The 20,442-nt window shown below is 47.7% G+C and overlaps 1 protein-coding gene across 3 annotated transcripts in view; it reads right to left on the bottom strand.

Annotated features, from left to right (window-relative positions):
- PARVB (parvin beta) overlaps positions 1 to 19,310 on the bottom strand; it is a 67,296-nt gene extending 47,986 nt beyond the window's left edge. Inside the window, exon 1 of one of the 3 annotated variants that reach the window (XM_075507277.1) lies at positions 18,961 to 19,310. In XM_075507277.1, the coding sequence (XP_075363392.1) occupies positions 18,961 to 19,075 (115 nt within the window). In that variant the 5' untranslated portion in view covers positions 19,076 to 19,310. Of the gene's footprint in view, positions 1 to 4,391; positions 4,427 to 18,960 lie in introns of those variants that run through there. The other 2 variants (XM_075507267.1, XM_075507286.1) reach the window with 2 other exon arrangements.
- Positions 19,311 to 20,442: the final 1,132 nt, after the last annotated feature.

Below are 20,442 nucleotides of genomic sequence, written 5' to 3'. Positions count from 1 at the left end.
ATGGAAAGTCCACATTCAAGACCATTTCTAACCCATTCAGACCAGTGACACGACCCTCATTCACTCACACCTCAGGTGAGTGAGGCCATGGGACAAATCCCCCTGATGAAGCAGCCAACCCTTGCATAAAAAGGTCAGGTATCTGCTGGAGCTCCCACTTCCCACGTGAGGCATCAGACCAGAAGGCAACAGGTCCCTGGTGGGTGAAGACCCTGCAGTCTAGCTCTTAACCTGCTCCTCTGTTTGCCTATCACAGACCAACACACGCGGAATTTCTGCCTGACACCTAAAACTCTTTCACGAAAAGTCATCTTCAAAACTGTAAGCCTTCTAGGAACATTAAAATAAAAAGTTTTACAAAAACTGGTATTCTCCAAGAAAAACTGTTGCACTGAAATATTTCAAACCAGCCCCAAACGTAGTGCATGCTGATACACTGAGACTCTTTGTCTCTTTTCTGGAGAAAAACCACACACAACTCACCAGTCTGCTACTGCATTACTAATCACTTAACATTTACAAAAGGCTCTGAGATCTTTTGATAGAGACTGCAGGAGAAAGACAAAGCTTCCTTTAATTATAATAGAGAATTAATAATCACAGGCAGATCAAAGGCAAAGACTTGATCAAATCCACATAAAGGCACTGTATCAAGGGACTGCATTCAAAGCAGAACTGTGGTAATAAAGGAAATTATTTATGTCTCAGTAGGCAGACAAGGCACTCACAACGGCCAGGCTCTGTCACTTAAAGAAATGAAAAGACCTAAAAAAAGGGAAGAGTAAAGCTAAAGGCAGCTTTTAGGAAAGGGCTGTAATAATCCTCTTGTTTAGTTGCAAGGAGCAGGCCCCACCTGCTTATATGATGGACGTGTTAAACTTACACAGACGAGTGGTCTATTCTGTGACTGCCAGAACAAAGATCTCCCCTTTACGTTTGCCAGGGGTAAAATATATATCTAGCATGGTAGGAGCATATCCAATACTTGAGCCAGTGAGAAACGTTTATGAGAAGCTGGGGGTTTGTTTTGTTTTGTTTATGAGGGTGAAATACTGCTTTCAGTTTTTCTCCCACGAAAGTTCTTATCTTTCTATCAAGTTGCTTGCATTTGTTTTAAATTTTGGTGAAAAAAGAATTTGCATTTTTTGGTGGATGACACCTGTGTTGAGACAGCCAATATTAACGATGCTACAGCAGCTATCCTGGCCAAGCCCCGCACAGGTACCAGCCCTCCTGAAAAGAGGAAGGGTGCCTTGAGGCAGAACGGGAACAGGCAGAGAAGCAGCAGCTGGGGAGAGAGGAGCACTAAACAGACCGTGGCAGCCGCAAGCGGCTTTCAACATGACCAGCGCTGGCAACCGAACACCAATCAAACAAAATGAGACTCTGTAATTACTAAGCAGACAGATCTTTAGCCAGTTACGTGGCCCACTTCAGTTCAGCAAGAAAGCCGAACCCTGCAAAATTAAGTTGCTGTGTGCTGAACCAGTTTTCTGCTCCAGCTCCCTGCAAGGCCCTGCCAATGCAGCGCCGGTGCTGCCGAGGAGGAAGGAGGATCCTGCCCTCACCCAGCCGCTGCCTGTGCTGGGCAGCCGTGGACAACACACCAGCCAGCGAAGCAGGACTGGCTACCAGCGCTGTTACGCTGCTGACATAACTGAACAGAGAGATCCCCGCTCCGGTATTATCTGACTCTGATAACAACTGACAAAGCCGGAGCTGACCCGCAGCTGCCTGGGCATAAACAGGCAGTGATAAAAGCCAAGATGAGCCCACAGTACCAACACAGAGCCACTGTATTTAACATGCGGGTCTTCTTTCCAGCAGTTATGCTGATCCCATTCAAGCCTCACAGCTAGCAAAGCACCAAGCCAGAATTCATCTCAGCATTTGGTTCCTCGGCTGTTTCAGTCCCTTTCTGCTCAGCTCATGCAACAGGTCTAACACCCACTTAGTAAATACTTAAACAGGAATCCTTCAAAATATGTTCTGCAAGGCAGAAAAGCAAGATGCCGACTTTGACAGAAGCTGACAGAGAGCTACGGAGCTAAAACTAAAAGTCAAACTTGGGATTCATCATTTTGCTCTAAGTCCCTGTTTCTTGTTTCTTTAATTATTATCTTAAGTTATGTAGCTGTCTTTATCAGGCAGGCATCCATTTGCTGTCAGCAAAGGGGCACTCCAGACTTCACCTCCGTCCCTAGCTGCCACTCACCACTTCCCTTTTGCTGGCACTAGTGGTGGCAGAAGCCACATTATGGCACAGACCATGGACACAGCATGCCTGAAAAGTAACCAGATAAGAAAGGAAGAAAATATAAAGTTAATTTTCACTGTGTAGACACACAAACACTAATGCTGGCCAAAAAAAAAAAAAAAGAAATCAGCAGAAATAAGAATGTGGACAAGAATGGTGTTTTAAAGTATTTACAAACTTAGACCTACAAAAGCAAGGTTTTCAAGTATGGAAAAAGCCACCCAGTAGGATACTGAGCTGACACACTGACCTTGTCAGCTCTGCTTCAGCCTCCCTACATTGACCTTACAGCAGCAATCCCACGGCTTTGAAAATGGCATATTTTTTTAATCACATTTCCTCATGCCTGAGAGGCGTAAGTGTATTTTTAAGCAGCTCCCAGCAAACAGTTCTGACATTTTGTCCTCCCTGCCCAAAACGGAACAACACTCCTCTTCACGCAGATGAGCAAGGAGAGGTGAACAAGCTGCATTCGTTACTCGTAATGTGCTGCAGTATTCTCAGGACGCACGCTGGCTGTCACAGCTCAGTGTCGCTCAGACCCTGTGCGCTGAGGTCTGGAACCAGCACCTGGCTGGGAGCAGGACCCTGCAACTAAACATCGTGTATCCATTCATTTCACAGACGTGAGATTTTTCTCCTCCATTTCCTGCCCTTTGCACTAGCTTTTGCACACTTGTTAATAAGTGGGAAAATGTTTCAGGTAAAGAGGGTCCCAGGCCCTCGTGTGTATTTTATTTCTAAGGCAAAAATAAAGCAATCTCTAAAGCATCTGCCCTTACCCAGCTCTCCTAAGCACTAACATAATACACACCAAAACTATACAGCTTCTATGCTCCAGGACATGAAGTGGGCATACCTCTGGCACTTGTGTTGTCCTGAACTTGTAAACAGATGGCTTCAATCCCAGAGTTTTTTGACAAGGAAAAGCCAGGCTGCTGCCTCAAACATCACAGGCAATAACTGCAGCTTGAAAGGACCCTAAAAGCAACTAGAGAAAGCTACACTCCTCCCTGTGCACACAAATTCTACTTGAAAACAGGGAAAACTTACTTCCTCAGCCTCCCCCAGTTACAATTCCATCACAACATACAAAAGGTCATTTCTTCCCATGAAGCAATGGTGGAGGATTATGTTCTCCCAAGCATACCGCGTGAGCACCAGGACAACTTCCACCTGAAAGAAGGATGTGGAGTCAAATCTGCCTGATGAGAACAGAAGGAAAGAAAAAGTCTGATAAGAAGAGGAAAGGACTGAAGGAGATTTCTGGCCTGTATCCACCCCCAGTAGAAAACCTGCAAGGCATTTTAAATTTCCTGCCACCAATTCTCCATGAACTACTGTATTCTACTATATAGTGCTTAGTACTCTTCAAGGCCTCTGTGTACTCCTACAACCAAAGATGATGGGCACAAGCAGGTAGGGAACAGCACGTTCACAGTCTAGGAACTCAGTCTGAGAACCCAATGAAGCAGGTTGATTTCCACAAGCACCAAGACTCCTTTAACCAAAAGCAACTCCAGAAACTAGAATCAGCTCACTACTTAAGGAATCCATTTTTGATGGGTCTGGCCAAAGCAAACCACCAAGGGAGAGACAGCAGAAGCTGTCAGAAGCAGAGCTAATAGCATTACTCTGGAATAGAGATGCCTAGTGCATTCATTCAATTCTTGCCTTCTCCATCATGAAGAAATCAGGGAGAAAACAGCACTTCAGTTTACAAGCCCACAAGCTTGTATCCTACAAGCTCTATCTCTGATCCCACATACAAATCTAACTGTGCAAACTTTATCAAGCAGAACACTCGGCATCAAAACAGTCACTACTGCGGCTCGTGGTAATGCGCTTTACAGCTGAGCTGGTTTCCATCCCTCCACCAACTTCTTTCCACTTCCTTCTCATGGTTTGACGCTTCATTTGTAGGTACTCAAACGAAACCCCTCAGCTAATTAACAGCCCAAGCAGTTCTACCTGCTTCATCTTACTGCTTTCCCCATATCTTTCGTCCCCCTTTGCAAAGGCACGAAAAGGTTAACAACCACCACCAAAAGCAGTCTACTGTGCAAATATGAAAACATTTGATGTTGCTCATTCTTCTGAACATGTCAAGAGAAGTACAGAGTAACAGACTCACTTCTGAAGGCAGTGATGGCAGGTGAGCACAAGAAGTAACAGAAAGGCACCGTCTTCTCCAGCTGATAGTACAGAGCTCAACAAACCAACTTCACGCAAATGGAAAGGAGGCTACAGCTATGACTTGCAATTCAAAAAAAGAAACTTTTTTGCTTGTGTAACATTATTCTACAGGAAGAGTAAGCCGAGATAAACGATTCTGCAAGCCACAAAAAGTGCACGTGCCTAATCGCTGGAGTTGCCCAAATGTCACCCAGAAGACAAGGAAAATGCTGAGAAACACTCATATATAGCAACTATATTTGCAACACACATGTTGAGGGTTTTCTAGTAAATACTAGTTTTCAGTTTAACAGAGCGCAGGACCAATGGAGGGATAGGCAGTGCTTCAGACTAGAAGCTTTAACCTAAACACTCAACACACAATTTTCAGAGTACCATATACTCAGCTCTACCTTTCCTATGTCCCACCTGCATCCAGGGCAGTAAAGCAGTGTATTGAAAATGAACTGAAATATCTCACCATACAAGCAGACGCTGCAAAATACAAAGAAGTTTTCTCAATGGTTTCCAGACAAGTCATATGTGGAAAATTATTTTACTTGTTGCTTTGAGCACCAGAAGAGCCTGCCAAGACAAGCACTTCAGTGATAAGCACTACAGACCTCACAGTAAAAAAAAGTCTGGAACTCAGAGCTCACGGTCAGATAAAAACCAGTCCACAAGGGAAAGGTACAGTGAAGATAGCAGCTGCCATAAAATCATTCAGATGTTTAACTCTGCCAGGTTTAAGTAAGAAATAGACACTACCATGTATGTCCTAACGGAGCTGCTGAAGACCATGTAGAAAGAGCGGAGCCCAGGCCTCCGACTGCCATGCCAGTCCAGTCTCCCAAACACAGCCCTCAAGGGATAACAAAATGCAATCATGAAACAACAGCCAGCCCAAGAATCAAATCAAAACAAGTCCAAAACACAAGAAAACGTCACATTTCACCAAGCATCAAAAAGACCTGCAGCTGTTATTATCTGTTTACTTAGTCAGCACACCAAAGTTTTACACGATTTGCAGTTCTAGCTTTCTGTGGTCTCTTTTAAAACCTCTGAGCTGATGATACCAGGTCCTATGAGCTAGACAAGGTGGTGTTTCAGTGGGGCTAGACATCTTAGAGACTTTCAAGCTCAGCTACTGGTGAGTCCCAAAACAGCTTTCTAACTACACAGCCCCTCCAACTCACCCTCACCGAAGAAGCAGCCAGAGCAGCAGCCCAGTGGAATCTGTGCCTTCCTCCTCACTAAAAGGTTAGACAGGCAAAAAAGACAGAAAAAAACTGTACTCCTACTAGTACCTCAGTGCAAAACCGATAAAAGGGCCCCAATGAGAAGCACAGTTCCACTGCATACCCTTGTATTCACATGCTCATAAATCATTAATCCACAGACTTCATGCTGTTTAAGAAATGTCCTTACTCCAGCCTTTGAAGGGTGTAAGCTGTCAGGGAGCCACATAAGATCATTGGATAATTCAGGGTGGAAAGGACCTCTGGAGGTCTCTAGCTGAACCTCTTCCTCAAAGCAGAGTCAGCTCTGAGATGAGACCAGGTTGCTCAGGGCTTTATCGTGTCATGTCTTAAAACCTCCAAGAGCAGAGGCTGCACAAACTCTCTAGGCATCCTGTCCCACTGCTTCAGAGCATGAAAAAGTTTCTCCCTTTGTCCAGACTGAACCTCATTCGTTTCAGTTTATACCTGTTGTCTCTCTCCTCTGCTACGCACAACAGTGAAGAACCTGGCTCCACCTTCTCAATAATCTCCTCATAGGTATCAGCAGACTGCTTTATTAAAGACAGCCCTGAAGCCGTCTCTTCCATAGGCTGAACAAGCCCAGCTCTCCTCACAGGACAAGTGCTCCAGCCGCCATCCTGGTGGCCCACCGCTGAAGGTGCTCCAGTTTAGCCATGTCTTTTCTATATTGAGGAGGCCAAAACTGGACATTGTGTATCAGCTGGGATCTAAGGAGTGCTGAGTAGAGGGGATAATCACTTTGCTCAATCTACTGGCTGTACTTCTGTTAATACAGCCCAGGATATTGTTGGCCTTCTTCACAGCAATGGCACACTGCTGGCCCGTGGTCAGCTCGCTGCCCACCAGGGCCCCCAGGGCCTTTCCAGCAGAGCTGCGCCCAGGCCGGCAGCCTCCAGCCCGTATCATTGCAGCGGGCTCTTCTTTCCCCAGTGCAGGGCCTTTCACTTGTTCTTGTTGGATTTCAGAAGGTTCCCCTCAGCCCATTTCTCCTGCCTGTCGACGTCTCCCTGAATGGCAGCCCTGCCCTCAAGTGTATCAGCTGGTCACCGAGTTTGCAAACTGTACAAGCTTGCACTCCATCACCTCCTCCAGGTAATTGATGAAAATGTTAAAGAGGACACATCCCAGGACAGACCACAAGACAAACAGATCACACGACACAGGGGCAGTGCCACAGGCAGCCATGAGGACCTTTTTCCCCCTTTCCTTGCACAAGGAGTAGTTACTTTGTTTTTAGTCTTCCAACGTAACACATATGAAATCCTTCACACTCGCAATAGGGCTCCACAGAATCATCTGGCCAGCTTCGCCGCGACACGCCAAATTACTCAGCCTCCCTGGAACAACAGTGCCCCTCTCCTGTGCATTCACTACAAAAGTGGAATTCCCCAGCTCAGACAGTTTCAAAGTAATTGTGCTTGCATTCTTGGAGAAACCTCTTACCAACCACTGGATCAACAGCACATTTGTTTAGCAAGTGAAGGAAGCCAGCGAGGATGCCTTCTGCCAAGATTCTGGGCGGTACGGCATCTGCACGTAGTGCCATTCATGGGAAGAAAGTCACTCACTAAAAATTACAATTTGTTTTACGAGTTTGTCCACAGAAAAGAAAATCCACACGTGTTCCCCCTTGGTTAAAGAGCTGACGGAGAAAGGCTTTTCACCAGGTGCTGAACTAGTCTGGCAAATGTTGGTACCTGTCATCTGTTTGTTAACATGTAAATGACAGGAATTAAGGGATCGGAAACATACAGTTGGAAAGACAGTATACAACAAACAAACACCTTAAATGTCAGAGTCATGGCTTGGTCAAGCATAGCTCCCTAGCTTTCTTACTGCTCTTACTACTGATGTCAGCAGAGCAACAGCCACCACAGTTTAGTTTTTTAAACTAAATGATATGAAGCTAAATGATACTGAGGAACCAAGGTGATGATTTAAACTGTGGCCCCTCACTGTGTTAATGCAGCTACAGCTGCAGTGCTGCAGTAAAAGCAGGCATTTTCAAGACAGCAGTCTAATTAAGCACATCATAAGTGGTCAAGAGGGAAACTATGAGTCTGAATCTGTATGAGCAGTCAGAAGAAAAACTCACAAGTAGCCAGTTATCCCAGATACGTCATGGAAACAAATATATACCTTTCTCCTTCAACCATACAGCAGAGCGTGGATACTAAGGCCAGTCACTCTTCCCTTCCCATTACCATCTGTCTCTCTCCCTGATGAGGGACCCTCAAAAAACCCAGCTCCACAGAATCAGAGAAATGTTGCTTGGAAGGACCTGCCAAGGTCCAGCTTGAAGCTGGGCTATTGCCACATTAGATGAGGTCAGTCATGACTGCTTCTCCCCTTTCACATGTAAAAAAAACCCTATCCGTTTGTGTGGCAGACAGCATCAGATCTGCTATACAGGCAGCAGATCTGGTTTGCTCCTGGCACAGCAGGACCATTTGGAGCGTGACATCCTGCACCCCATTAAAATCCAGTTTCCCAATGATAGGGCTCCATTATACACGCTTATTTAATTACCTAATTAGAGAGTCAAGATCCCTGTCAGACCAAATTCAGTACAGATCCAAGATATATCTATAGCATTAGCATTCTTGCAGCCTGCCTAATTTTCCAATGGAACCAATTCACTGTAACAATACTGGGAGCCATACACAGGGAAGAAGGCAAACAGTAATCCCGAGGAACAATTTTATAACCCTGTTCCCGAGGAGAAATATTAAGCAGAAAATGCAAGCCTGGACGCCTTGGTACTTTCTCCTATTCTACCATTTCTGAAGAAAATCCTGTCAATTTTACAAAGCCTCTAAATCCATCTGCTGGACTAGGCAAGCCAGAGAGCAAACACCACCATGCTATTTTAAAATGACAGAAGTGTCTGCATCTGTTTAATAACACACATGCATACATCTGCTAAACAGACCTAGTGGAAAGACACTTTCTGAGGATTACACATTTTTCTATTTAAAGACAGTAAAAAAGACACCGTGCCTCTATACCGACATCAGAATAGCACTCCTCATCCAGCTCTCTCAGTCTCCTTCCTTACTCCAAATAAATTGTGTATGCAACCATCTCAGCTAATTAAAAATTAGCAATAAGGCCATATGGCAGCTATAATGGAAAATATACTATTTCTTTTTTCAGTGGATTTCATTATGGTTCAACCACGCAATGAAAGAAGTACTAAAGAAGGAACCGGAATTCCAGGAGCCAGAACAGCTTGCTTGTTTTATAACCAAAATGCAGCATACATTGAAAAGAGATTTTATAAGAGTTTATATCTGATCACCAGACAGGTCTCGGGGCTTATAAAGAAGCCTTCTTTAACTTGGAGAAACAATCACTGAGAGGCAAAACTGAATTCCCAAAGACCCTGTTGCTCGCCACTAGCAAAGCCAAAACCAGAATCCCGTCCCATGGCCTCCCCTCTCAGCCTAAGGGCTCCAGAGAGGGGTCTGCAGCGGGTGCATGGAAACAAATTGTGTGTACAGGATTTATAATTAGAAGCTTCATCGTGCGGATATATGTTGCTCCGTGAGGAAGTGACAGTGATTTAAGGGCCCGAAGAGTACGGAGCCACTGCTCTCAGCCAGTACACGCTGCCAGGTGTGCATGTTCTCCCCACATCTGGTTTTCAGAGCAAGACTTAACCGGATTCAAATTACAAAACCCTGAAACCACATATGTTAGCCATAACACTTTTCCAGCTAAACTACACATACACAACAGAAGTCACGAATTCTGGATTGCAGCGTTTTACTTGGCCAACAGAAGAGTACAAATTAGGAAATCTATACCTGAGCAGAACATGCTTCACCCTGGAGAGATCACTTGGCCACTGACCTATTAGTTGTGCAACACAAAGGTTCCTGTTCCCACTTCCCCTCCATGCTCAGCCCACCCCCAAAGATAAACGGGGGTCACTGTCACCCACGCAAGAACTGCTGGTTTAGATCCCCCGCACACAGCCCCTCCTGCGATGGTGGGGACAGCACACACCACCACCGAGCTGCCTGTCCTGCAGCAGAGGTCCCACGATCCAGCGCTCCTCCTGAGGACAGCCTGGAAGAGCCCCCTGAAAAGCAGGGCTCTCCCACTGCTCACCCTGCCCCTCCTTCCCTTCCACCACCCTCCTCCTCCTCACAACACATGCCACACTTCCCTCCACCGCCCACCCCTCAGCCCAGAGCGAGAACTGCCGATGCAGCCTATGGCAACAACCAGAGGCAGGTACACCGCAGCCGCCAGGACGGCACGTAAAGGAAAGGGCCAGTCCACATATGCCATACAGACCCCAGGAAAAACCTGCCGCAGACGCGCATACTTTGCAAGTTAGAGTAAACAACTCTGACAGCAGCATCAGTTGATTTTGCTGTGCCCTGAGGAAAAAACTAAGCTTCATCAGTGACAATGCACATATATAACACGTTTCACAGAGCAGGCAGAGGACGTACGAGGGAGGAGATAAGCAACTACCAAAGTCACCATGCAGAAGAGCTCAATTAGAGGCCTGTGCAGAGTAAGGCATGTGGACATCATGAGAGCTAACCAGGACAGAGCCCGTGCCATCAGTCAGGTCCAGGCACTGGCACAGGTCAGATCTTTCTCTGTAGCCACCTGGTTGACTTTCAAGTAGCTGGCTTCTGCAACAAAATACCCAGATCCCGTTAGTTCAAAGCACCTGGATGTTTGCTGAAGTCATGATTGCTATAATGAGCAAAGGTCAGCACAAGGAGAAGCCTTCGGGAAACAAGGCTTCCCTTCCTTCTTTCTTGCTGGCCTCCAGGTCTCCTGAAACAACTGTGAGGAGTTTGAGGGCTGGTCCTTAGCCTGCTGCTGCAGTGAAGACCTTGCCCCACCGGCATAAGAACATGGACAGACTGAAAATGCTGAAAAGGGAACAAGACTTCAGGGTGAAGAATGCACCCACAGAGCCTCCTGCATTACCAGCAGCAGCAAGGGTGACAAGGATCACAAACAGATGATGTTAGAGGTGAGGCAGAAAACTCCTCCTTATCGCATATGTCAGTGTCTCTGTACGATGTTCCTGTCATGACATCATGTCCCAGGAACCCTGACACAGACAACCTCTCAGGTGCGTATTTGCAGGCCAAGATTTCTAGTGGTGCCCAAGAGATTTGTACACTCGACTCCCTTTGAAAACTAACAGCAATTTGGCATCCAAATCCCTCTTGAGCAGCTCTGAAGTACCAGCTACACTGGCACTTCCACAGCTACAAACTTGAATCTCCTCAGCTGTGTCCATGACACATGTATGCATAGGGTACACACACTAAATTTCCTTCCCAGTTGAACAGCAAAGCTGTAACTGCTGAAACACCAATTCCTGCAACTTAGCAGACCCTGCCTTGCGCTGGTCTTGCCACAGACCACATAACCCTGGATCCCTTAGCAACAAGTTGTTCTGACATGCTTTCACAATGGAAAGAACTTGCCAGCTAATCTCCCAAATCTCCTAACATCAAAGTATGATCCAAAGCTCAAAGCAGTGCACTGGAAAACTCCACCAGCTTCATCTGTTTTCGGATCAGCTGGCCTGTAACAGTTCTTGAAGTACATAAAAAGACATTTAGCACTGTTACATGTAACTATACTAAATCTTCTGGACTCCTGCATTGCCGACGTGCAAATCAGTCGGATGCATTTATATTAATAAAGAGATCTAAGTATCACAACTCTTGAAAACACAAGCATTTAAGTCAATATGATTAATGCATTTGTGATAATGCATTGCAGAACACATCCTAATCTCCCTGCACACCAGTGGGACCAAGAATCCCCGCTTCACACCATCCAGCAGAGAGTATCTGCACAGACTTTGCATGAAGTCGTGACTTTGCAGCTCCCCCCTTTCATATCAAGTCCACGTGCAGCCCTCCACACATCGAAGTCTCACAACAGGGCTCACCCATATGCTCCTCGAAACAGAAACAGCCAGATGCCAGCTTCTAGAAGTCTCTCCCAAGATGTTAGCATTAACAAATCCTTTAGAAGAAATTAAAACAGGTATCATTGAACAATCGCTTTTAAGTAAAAGTAGACTTTAAGGAGAAAAGGAGTCCCTTTCCAAATTATTAGTGTATTATTTCCAAAAATGCATTAGTATTCTTAAGAAATTTGAAATCTGGTTTTGGAAAATTAGAAGTGTTGATAACCACCTTGCTAAGGTTTTATGATGAAACATAACAGTGTTCTTACAATGAATCTTATTTTAATGATTGCAACTCTGAAAATAAAACAACTTTAAAATGTCTGTTTTTCTTGAACAAAAGCAAGTCACTTTCTTCAATCCACTACTGAAGAGCTACAGAGCTATTTCGTGTATCTTGCTGCATCCTGTCTGGAAGAAAACTTTCAGCTGTGATTCAAAACTCTATTGTCTCACCAAGACACTGTGCCTAAAGCTGCGTTGGGCGAACCATCCTAGCCTAGCTGCAGTTACAGGAGAAAAATATGGGGTTTATGACACTATTAAAAGGACGATTCCTGTGCATGTAAAGTTAATTTCAGTTGAGACATTGACACAAGCTGTATCCACAGTACAGCTTTTGCCAGAATAGAACACAGTGTCAGAACCCAAACTGGCACTGCTCTAGCAAGACTGAAACCAGACCTGGTCAGAGGTATGCCGAGCCCTACAGAAGAAACTCAGCAATTAGGCTACACAGGTTCCAACTGGAAATTTAGGTCTCTGTTTAAATTAGTAGTAGAAAGGATAATAAATTCAACCTGAATTTGCATATGTCTGCACAGTCTTTCTATGGATATATACACAAATCTGGAACAGTATGTAGCTTCAATATAATTATATGCAAATTCCTCTCTTAAAAAGCAAGTAATTCTGCTTAACCAGCACCCAACTCATCTTCTGTTTGAATATTTCAGCAGCAGTAGCCCATTACAATGCACAAACATGCTTCCCCAGCCAAGTATCCTCTCAGACTGCAGCAAATGTACTTGTGTGAACCAGGATCACAGAATTAGACCCTACAAACTTTGTGTTTGTCTCTCCATCTAAGAATTCACTGCCACATACTATGAGCATGGAAAGTAAGTTAAGATGGGGGCAAGCTCCCACACCAGTCTATTGAAAGGAAGAGCCTTAAAAATACATTGAGTATGAGATCAGGAGACAGTAAGAAGCAACCAGTTGAAGCTTATCTCACATTGCACCTCAAGGATCTGTGAGAAGCAGATTTGCTCATGAATTCTCCTGTTGGGTGAGAAATACCGCAAGACTAGCCAGCACCCTGCCAGTTACCTGGCACTTCACTGCTACTTAGAAATGCAGACATACCTCAGGACAAAAGCTAGAATGCAGGCACCACATCAGTAGCACACCTCCATCCTGACCTTTCTAGGCACCAGGTGAATGCCCAAGTCCCAGTTCTTCCACATCAGAGGGGTTAGAGCAATTACTCCACCAGTGCCAATTCATAAAGTAGGACACACGGGCACAGCCAGCATGAAACACAATCTGCAATGGCCAGGAATGGTTGTGAGCGGGACAAATCCCGGGCATGAATAATACCACCAACATGAGTGCCACCTGCAAGGTGAATGAAGGTAGAGTTAAGCGTGCCTTACAGCTTTATATCTTTTTAGGATCTCTTGAACAGGCATCTTTCAGCATCGTTTTAAAGCTAAATACACGTTAGAAGTCTCAAGCAGCCACTAGGCAGTGGCTAAAGCAAAGGTGGAGCACACTGAGACAGAGAAGTTAAATTTTTTGCAGTCTGTTTACACAGATACACCTCTGGACACTGCATAACAGATGGCATGAAAAAGAGATTTTAACTATTTTCAGTATACCATATTCAAATGAAGGATGAGATCCATTTTCTAAGCAAGTCCAATTCTCCTGTCCTGTTGTGTTGAAGGCAATGCCTTACAGACTTGAGATGTGCTCATCAATACAAAGGCAATGAAGTAGATCTGGTTTTGAACCTCTTTTCCCTACAGAGAGCAAGCAGGCCCGCACAAGCAGGCCCATCAGTTTCAAAGGAATGATAAAGAAACTGTTTTCTCCAATGTAATTCTGCTGTTGAGCTTATTTCCTCACGTTCTTCCCTCCAGAAAGCCAAAGTGGATCGGGCAGTACAAGCAGTCCCACCTGAACAATTTGGAGATGGGTTTTAGCATATGTAGAGCTGTGGGAAACGGGCAGATTATGCAGTGCCTTTGCCTAAGGATCACGGCACCAGAGAGGACTCAGGAAATACAGTTTCTGTCCCTGGCTTTGTCACTGCCTTGCCAGATGACCTTGAACAAATCACTTCCTCACCCTCCAGCTTTTCTCCCTGCAAAATAGAGGCAACAACTGCCACCTTTCTCTGGGAGAAGAACCTTGCCATCTAGCGAAACACGCGTCTACCAAGCTATTTACCAAATTAGTGTGCCCGCAGGCAAATGCAACAGCACGCTTTTCACAGCCACACCATCTCACTGTTACGCTGAGCCACAGACCCCAAGAACAATATTTTAAGCTCCCTTGATATGCATAAAACCTTCATATTATTCAGCTGCTGTTGCAATAATTCTGCCCTCTGTAGCACTGTCATCTCTCCCCTTCTTTCCCTCCTTCCTATTGATTTCATCAGACACAATAAATTGCTCTTTTCTGGAGCAGTCTCCTCACCGCTATGCCCACCCTCCATCGTGTCACTGGGAAACAACACTAAGCAATTATGTCTGTTGTATTTCTCTCACTGACTCCTCCATATAGGCTATATATATACACACATACACAGATACAATAATAGATGGTTTATTTAGCCAAACACCTGCTGCCCAGATCTTTCATACAGTGTATTATGAGGAAAAGAAAACAAAGCTTTGCAAGTAGGCAAGGAGCGAAGCTTGCAGCAAACCCCCTCCTTTATTTCAGTACAAAGACATCACTGACCGACAGGAAAGGGGAGATTTTTTTTTTTAAGTTCCTTTTACAGATGGAGATGAAACACAGCACTATCTGAAACACTATCTTTTACAGGGTCTGAAAAGAAGCTAAGGGATCATCCAGCTTACAAACTGTATCCTGCTATGGGCCCTGCCAGCACCCCAATAGTTTCCCAAGGTATTTAAAGCAGATTTTGGAGCTCCTGAACAGATGTGCTAAAATTTAGTAACCACATTACAGATGTGGCACATCTTGAAAGCCCAAGATACACCAAGACAGAATCATGTCGCAGAAACATCAGGCAAACTTAGATTTTTGCAGATTTCCACATAGCCTAATGGGAGGGGAGGGGGGCGGGTATAAACCAAGGGGTCGCACGAGCACTGGAACAAACACATCCCGCTTTTCTAAGGATGTGTGTCATGACTGATTGTAACATTTAAGAACGCAGTGCTCTTCCCATAGACGTGTCCTTCCTCCAGCTGTTTCCCTCCCACCTGCGCTCTCTAGTAGCATGTAAGGGTTGAGCACATTTGCAGGTTCTCCTGCAGTGGGGCTCCACTGAGGTCTTTCTATACTCAATGGTCACCCTTTTTAACACAACCTGCAGTCATTTAATAATCCTTAAGTGCGGCAGTTTTCTCTCAGGGGCATTTTTAGACAAACTATGGGTTAAAAATATTCCTGGGAAGGAAGAGGAAGGGAGGAGCCAAAGAGACAGTGAGATCACCCACCCCGTCCTTCCATAGGAAACCAGGGTAAAAACGGCTTCCCCATGAGCAACAGTGGCTGCTGTCTCTTTTAAGTCACGGCTGCCTAAGACATCAGTTCAGCCATAAAAATTCAGAAATGTAAATATAAGGTGTAATAGTGTAAAGCAGAGGTTTGAGGTAGAAATCCAAGGGCTTCCTCAAACAGTTAAGCAACCTACAGAATTTGACTTAAAATGTTGAAAAATTTGACCTGAAATCTTAACCCTACCTCACTTAGCGGCACCCATTTACAAAGCACTATGTCACGCCATACTGCTAAAGCAAGAGCAGCAGCAAAGCTGTTTACATGCTATGGTAAATAGTTTGAATACTGCCACAGTGACTATCACCAGCGTACCTAGGAACCTTATTTACCCTCCTGTCAGAAAACAATGGTATGAGCTTACACTGGCCGCTTTGATAAGCCTAATGAACACTCCTCTCCCAATATAACCTCTCTAAAAATAGCTTGCAGCATGTTATAAAGTAGTTAGCCAAAAAAATATTTAAATTTAGTTGCTGATGGGTTGGTAGCCACACATTATGGTTATTTATGACATGGCTGCCACCCACGATTAAAAAAAAGAAAACTGCCTAAGTAAGCAACAAAAACTTTTCCAGTGTCATTGTACGGATCTCTGAGCTGCATGGCTCAGAAATTGTGCACGAAGACGAAAAGGATTAATACAACTGGATTACAACTCTTGCACAGACCAGGCTAAAGGTCATTGTATGAATGCAGCTGAGGTGGTGACAGCAGGCCCGTATTTACGCTACGATACAAAAGACAGGCAGTGAAAGCAAGAAGTACATATAAAGAGCTCTCTGGCTTGCTTGCTTGTCATGCTGTTAGAGGGAGAGGAGGCAAGAATGATTTTTGGTTGTGGCAAATCAGCAGCCAACATTTCAATTTGCTGTTGTGGAGAGTAGTTGGTGGAGAGGGCAATATTTACTCTGGGAATATCACTCTGACCTCTGCTGGTTCCCTCAGAGAAAACCAGCAGAAACCGCCGGAAGGGAGGAAAACCGCCATGGCAGAGCAGTTCCCAAGCACACAGGGAAAGTTGACCACATGGCTCCTGTATGGTCTATCAACTCATTCAAGGAACGCCACTCAGATGAGCTTCCAATTTACTTCTGCTTCACACTCACAAAGATTTAGTTTCTAGCCCTGAAATTTGCTCCTGTGGCTGCCCAGGTCCTACCACAAGCCATGGAGCAGCCTCTCTGGTGTGGACCCCACCCCACCACCTCATCACTGCTTAGCCCTTGGCCCCCTCCAGTTTCACAGCCATGGTCTGGACAGCCTGCATTTGAGAGATACCCCACAAAGAAAGTGCAAAACGTAAAAGGGTAATAAGCCGTTTTCCCTTACAGCGAAGGGCCAAAGCCGCCTGCAGCACCACAGCGTCTCACACCCAACGGGTGGCTCCACGGGCTTGCAGACAGTCTTTCCTCCCTTCACATTTTCAGGCTGGAAAGAATACTCAAACTAAAAGCTGCGTCACGTTTCAGTTTCCTCCCCATCGCACTGACAGGAGCGTGACCGCTGTCCTTTACATTACTGCAGCTGTGGCTCCCCACTAAGTACCGAGGGCGGTAACCAAAACGGGCCCTTCCACCGCCAAGAGGAGCTGCGGCCACAAGAGCAGGCAAAAGAATGGACAAAACGAGCGGGTGGCCCCTGCTGAAAGCAGTCACCTCAAAAACACCGCCTAGCGATGCTGAAATTCCTCATTTAAGAAGGGACACTGCCAACCTGTTTAAGCTTAGAAGTCACCTTTGAACGAAATACAGTCTACTGGAGCGTTCCGTCGGCATCCCCCGCTGGAGATGAGTTTTCTCTACCATCTTCCTTCGGAAGCAAATGAGATCATCAGGAAGGCATGACCACTTCTGCTGCTCCTCAGCAGAACCGCGCTGGAGAAACTTGATTAAAAATAGATAATAAAGGAAATACCAGCAAGCCACACCAAAACAGCCAGGAGAAGGAAAAGGAAGCAATTTCCTTGATCCAGGTTTTGAGGCCAAATATTTTAATTTTAAATATTAAAAAGCTGCCTTTTAAATGTCGCTGGCAATTAATAGACTCAATATGGGTAAAACATGTGCTCGCTCAAAAGCCAGCTGAAAGGAGGCTGAAACTCGAATTATGTCCCTACCCTACACCCATCAGACACTAGAACAAAACCAAGGCCAGTTTTAACCAGCCAGAAAGTGAAAATTGCATTAAACCGCAAGGCAAGGACACCCAGATTTCCTGCTAGCAGATGGCAGCAGTCTGGGGATTCCGCAGAGGAAGAGTTTCTCCGTGGAAGCCAGTATTTGGTCAGTCGGGGAAGCAGAGGAGGACAGAGTACACCATCCTCAGAGGAGCCACCGCTCAAGAGAAAGGTACACTTTGTGTGTACAGGGCTGGACCATCTTTATCAAGTCTAGCGGCAAGACACCGCCTCCCTATCTACAACAACAACAAAAAGAGTCGTGTTGCTTGAGAGTAAACAGTGCTATCTCCGCACAGCCTCTGGTGTAAGCAGACCGCTGTGAGAACGCCTCGCACGCGTGCCCACGCGAGAAGGCCGTGCCAGGGGTGCTGTGCCAAGGCGGGTCTGGGCAGAGGCGTCTGCCCCATGCAGCGGCAGGGGTGGGTGAGCAGCGGGGGCTGAGCCACCCCGACGTGGGTGCCGGTCCGCTGGGCTCAGGCTGAGGGAGCTTCTCCAGGCTCCCTGCACCGAAGGCAGACGCTAACACTTCCCTACCTGGCTGGGTTAGGGTTAGGTAACATCCCAAACGAACACATTTGGTGTACCCCAGTGTAAACGTACCCATGCAAAATCCTGGTGCTCAAGGGACAGGTGGTTTTGCTGAATATATTTGGTTATGAAAAACACTCTGGGCAAAGCCTCTATGCCAACTTAAAGCCTATGGATGAAGCCGGCCTGGAATGAAACACGGGTGGATTTAATCGTTCCCTCGCGGCTTCCTCAACTCTCCGACGAGAAACAACGATGCCCACAGTCTCCTTGGTCACCAGAAGTTTATTTTACAGCAGAAAGCGCGTTCTGGGGTTCCCTTCCCAGCTGCGGGCGGATGTACGAAAAGGGGAGCCGGGAAGCGGAGGTGCGAGCGGCCAAGCCCGCAGCCGGCCGTGAGGCGCGCCCGACGAACGGCCACCCCACGCCGGCGTGCGGCGGGAAGCGCAGGCACCTCCCGGCAGCCCCCCGCTGCAACCGCCCCCACCGCCCGCCCGCGGCGCCCGGGTCCCGCGGGGCGCACGAAGCGCCCTCCCGCCGCCCCCCAGCCGGGCTGAGGTGGGCGAGGCCCCGTTCCCCGCCGGGGCTGCAGCCGCCGCGGGGGCAGGGAGCAGGCACACCGCCCCGCCCGCGGCCCCCTCCCCAGGGCGCTGCCCCCGCCGCGGGGCTGGCGAACAAAGGGGGCTTCTGCCCCGCAGCCGCCGCCCGCTCCCACCGCAGCTTCCCGCGGAGGGACGGGACGGGACGGGGCAGGGAAGGGAAGGGAAGCTGCTGCCAGTCACGGCGGTCGGGTACGCTTTCCTTCCCCCCTCCGCGCGGGCGAACTCACCCTCCTTGGCTTTCTTCTTCCTCGCCAGGGTCCCGCCTAGCTTGCCCAGGAACGACTCGTCTTTCTTCATCCTGTGGGGCCGCAGCGTCGGGGATCGGACGGGCGCGGCGGACATCGGCTTTGCCAGGGGGTCACCGGGGGAGCCTGCCCGAGTCCTGCCCGATCCCTGCCCTGCCGGGTTGCTGAGGCGGCCCGCGGAGCCGAACAAAGCCCGGGAGCGGGTGAATCACCCGGCCAGTCGCGACCGAGCGGGGAGAGCCGGCAGCGGGAGGCGGGGGGTGTGCGAGCCGGAGCCGCACGGAGGGCAGAGGGCGGGCTGGGAGCCGCTGCCGGCGGCCACAGCGCCCTGCCACGGCCTGGAAGTCCGCGGGAGGCGGGGGCGGGCCGCCACAGCGACCCGGCCCCGCCGCCTCGGACGCCCCCCGCGCCCGCCGGCGTCGTCCCGCGCCCGCTGAGGGGCCGCGGGGCGGTGGCCGCCCGGGCGAGTTGCCCGAGGCAAACCCCGAGCCCTGGGGCACCCAGCCGGCCTCAGGCAAACCCCGATGTTTCACCGTAGAGAGCCGTGCCATTCCCTTTTCGGCTGTGCTGCGGCGGCCGAGAAAGGGCCGGGGGGCGGAGGGGCCGCAGCTGCGTGTGGCGGCCTGGCAGGGGGCTGCGCACCCCGCGCCCCACGGCGAGGCACGGGCGGGCGCACAGGGACCGGGTGGGCCAGACCCACGAGGGTGGGGAAAAAGCGGGTAAAAACCATTGCAGAAAAGCAAAGCCCGGGTCCCGTCACAGCCGGGACAAAATTGAGGGCAAACTCAGTGTGTGCCATTTGTCTGGGCTTCACTTAACAGTTTCTTGCTGGCTACATTTAGATTGAGCTCCTAATTTTGCAGCCAAGCACCTCTTCTGTCAGACTAGCCTGCCTTCTCCTCCTGGCATATTGCCTGTTAGGTTTGGCATCTCCCTTGCGGAAGGTTGAGGAGGAGGGGGCTGTAGGCTCCGTGTTTGGAGACCCACAGGCACCTCTGAGAAGGAAGCCACCGCCTCCTAGGCCTCCGAGCGCTGCTGCCACCGTAAGCCTAGTGTATGCACACAAGAATGGCCAAAACCAGACACTTGGTTTTGATCTCCCGGAGAGAATTTCTTATTATTTATCATTTTATAGCACCTGGGAGCATGATAAGGGCTTTGTGAAACACACGTTAAAAACAGATCCTGAAGAGTTTATAGCATTAGGCTCTGATCCTGCAAAGTCTTAAGGCACATACTTAACTTTAAGCCCCTGAAGTGGTCCCATTGATTTTAATGAGACTACTGGGTACCTAAAACCCTGCATGTGCCTTTGGCTGTGCTCCTGCAAGCAGTTCCCCATCAGCAGCCCTTGCCCCAACAAAGAACCACATTCAAACCAACGCTGCTTGACACAGGATCCACACACCCAGCTTACAGGACTGATTTTTGTGCTTGACTTGACACAGAAGTAACGCTACACGA

This window comes from Mycteria americana, chromosome 1, assembly GCF_035582795.1.
Source record: "Mycteria americana isolate JAX WOST 10 ecotype Jacksonville Zoo and Gardens chromosome 1, USCA_MyAme_1.0, whole genome shotgun sequence".
In the NCBI taxonomy this organism is placed as follows: Eukaryota; Metazoa; Chordata; class Aves; order Ciconiiformes; family Ciconiidae; genus Mycteria; species Mycteria americana.
This window is presented reverse-complemented; position numbering and strand designations above follow the sequence as displayed.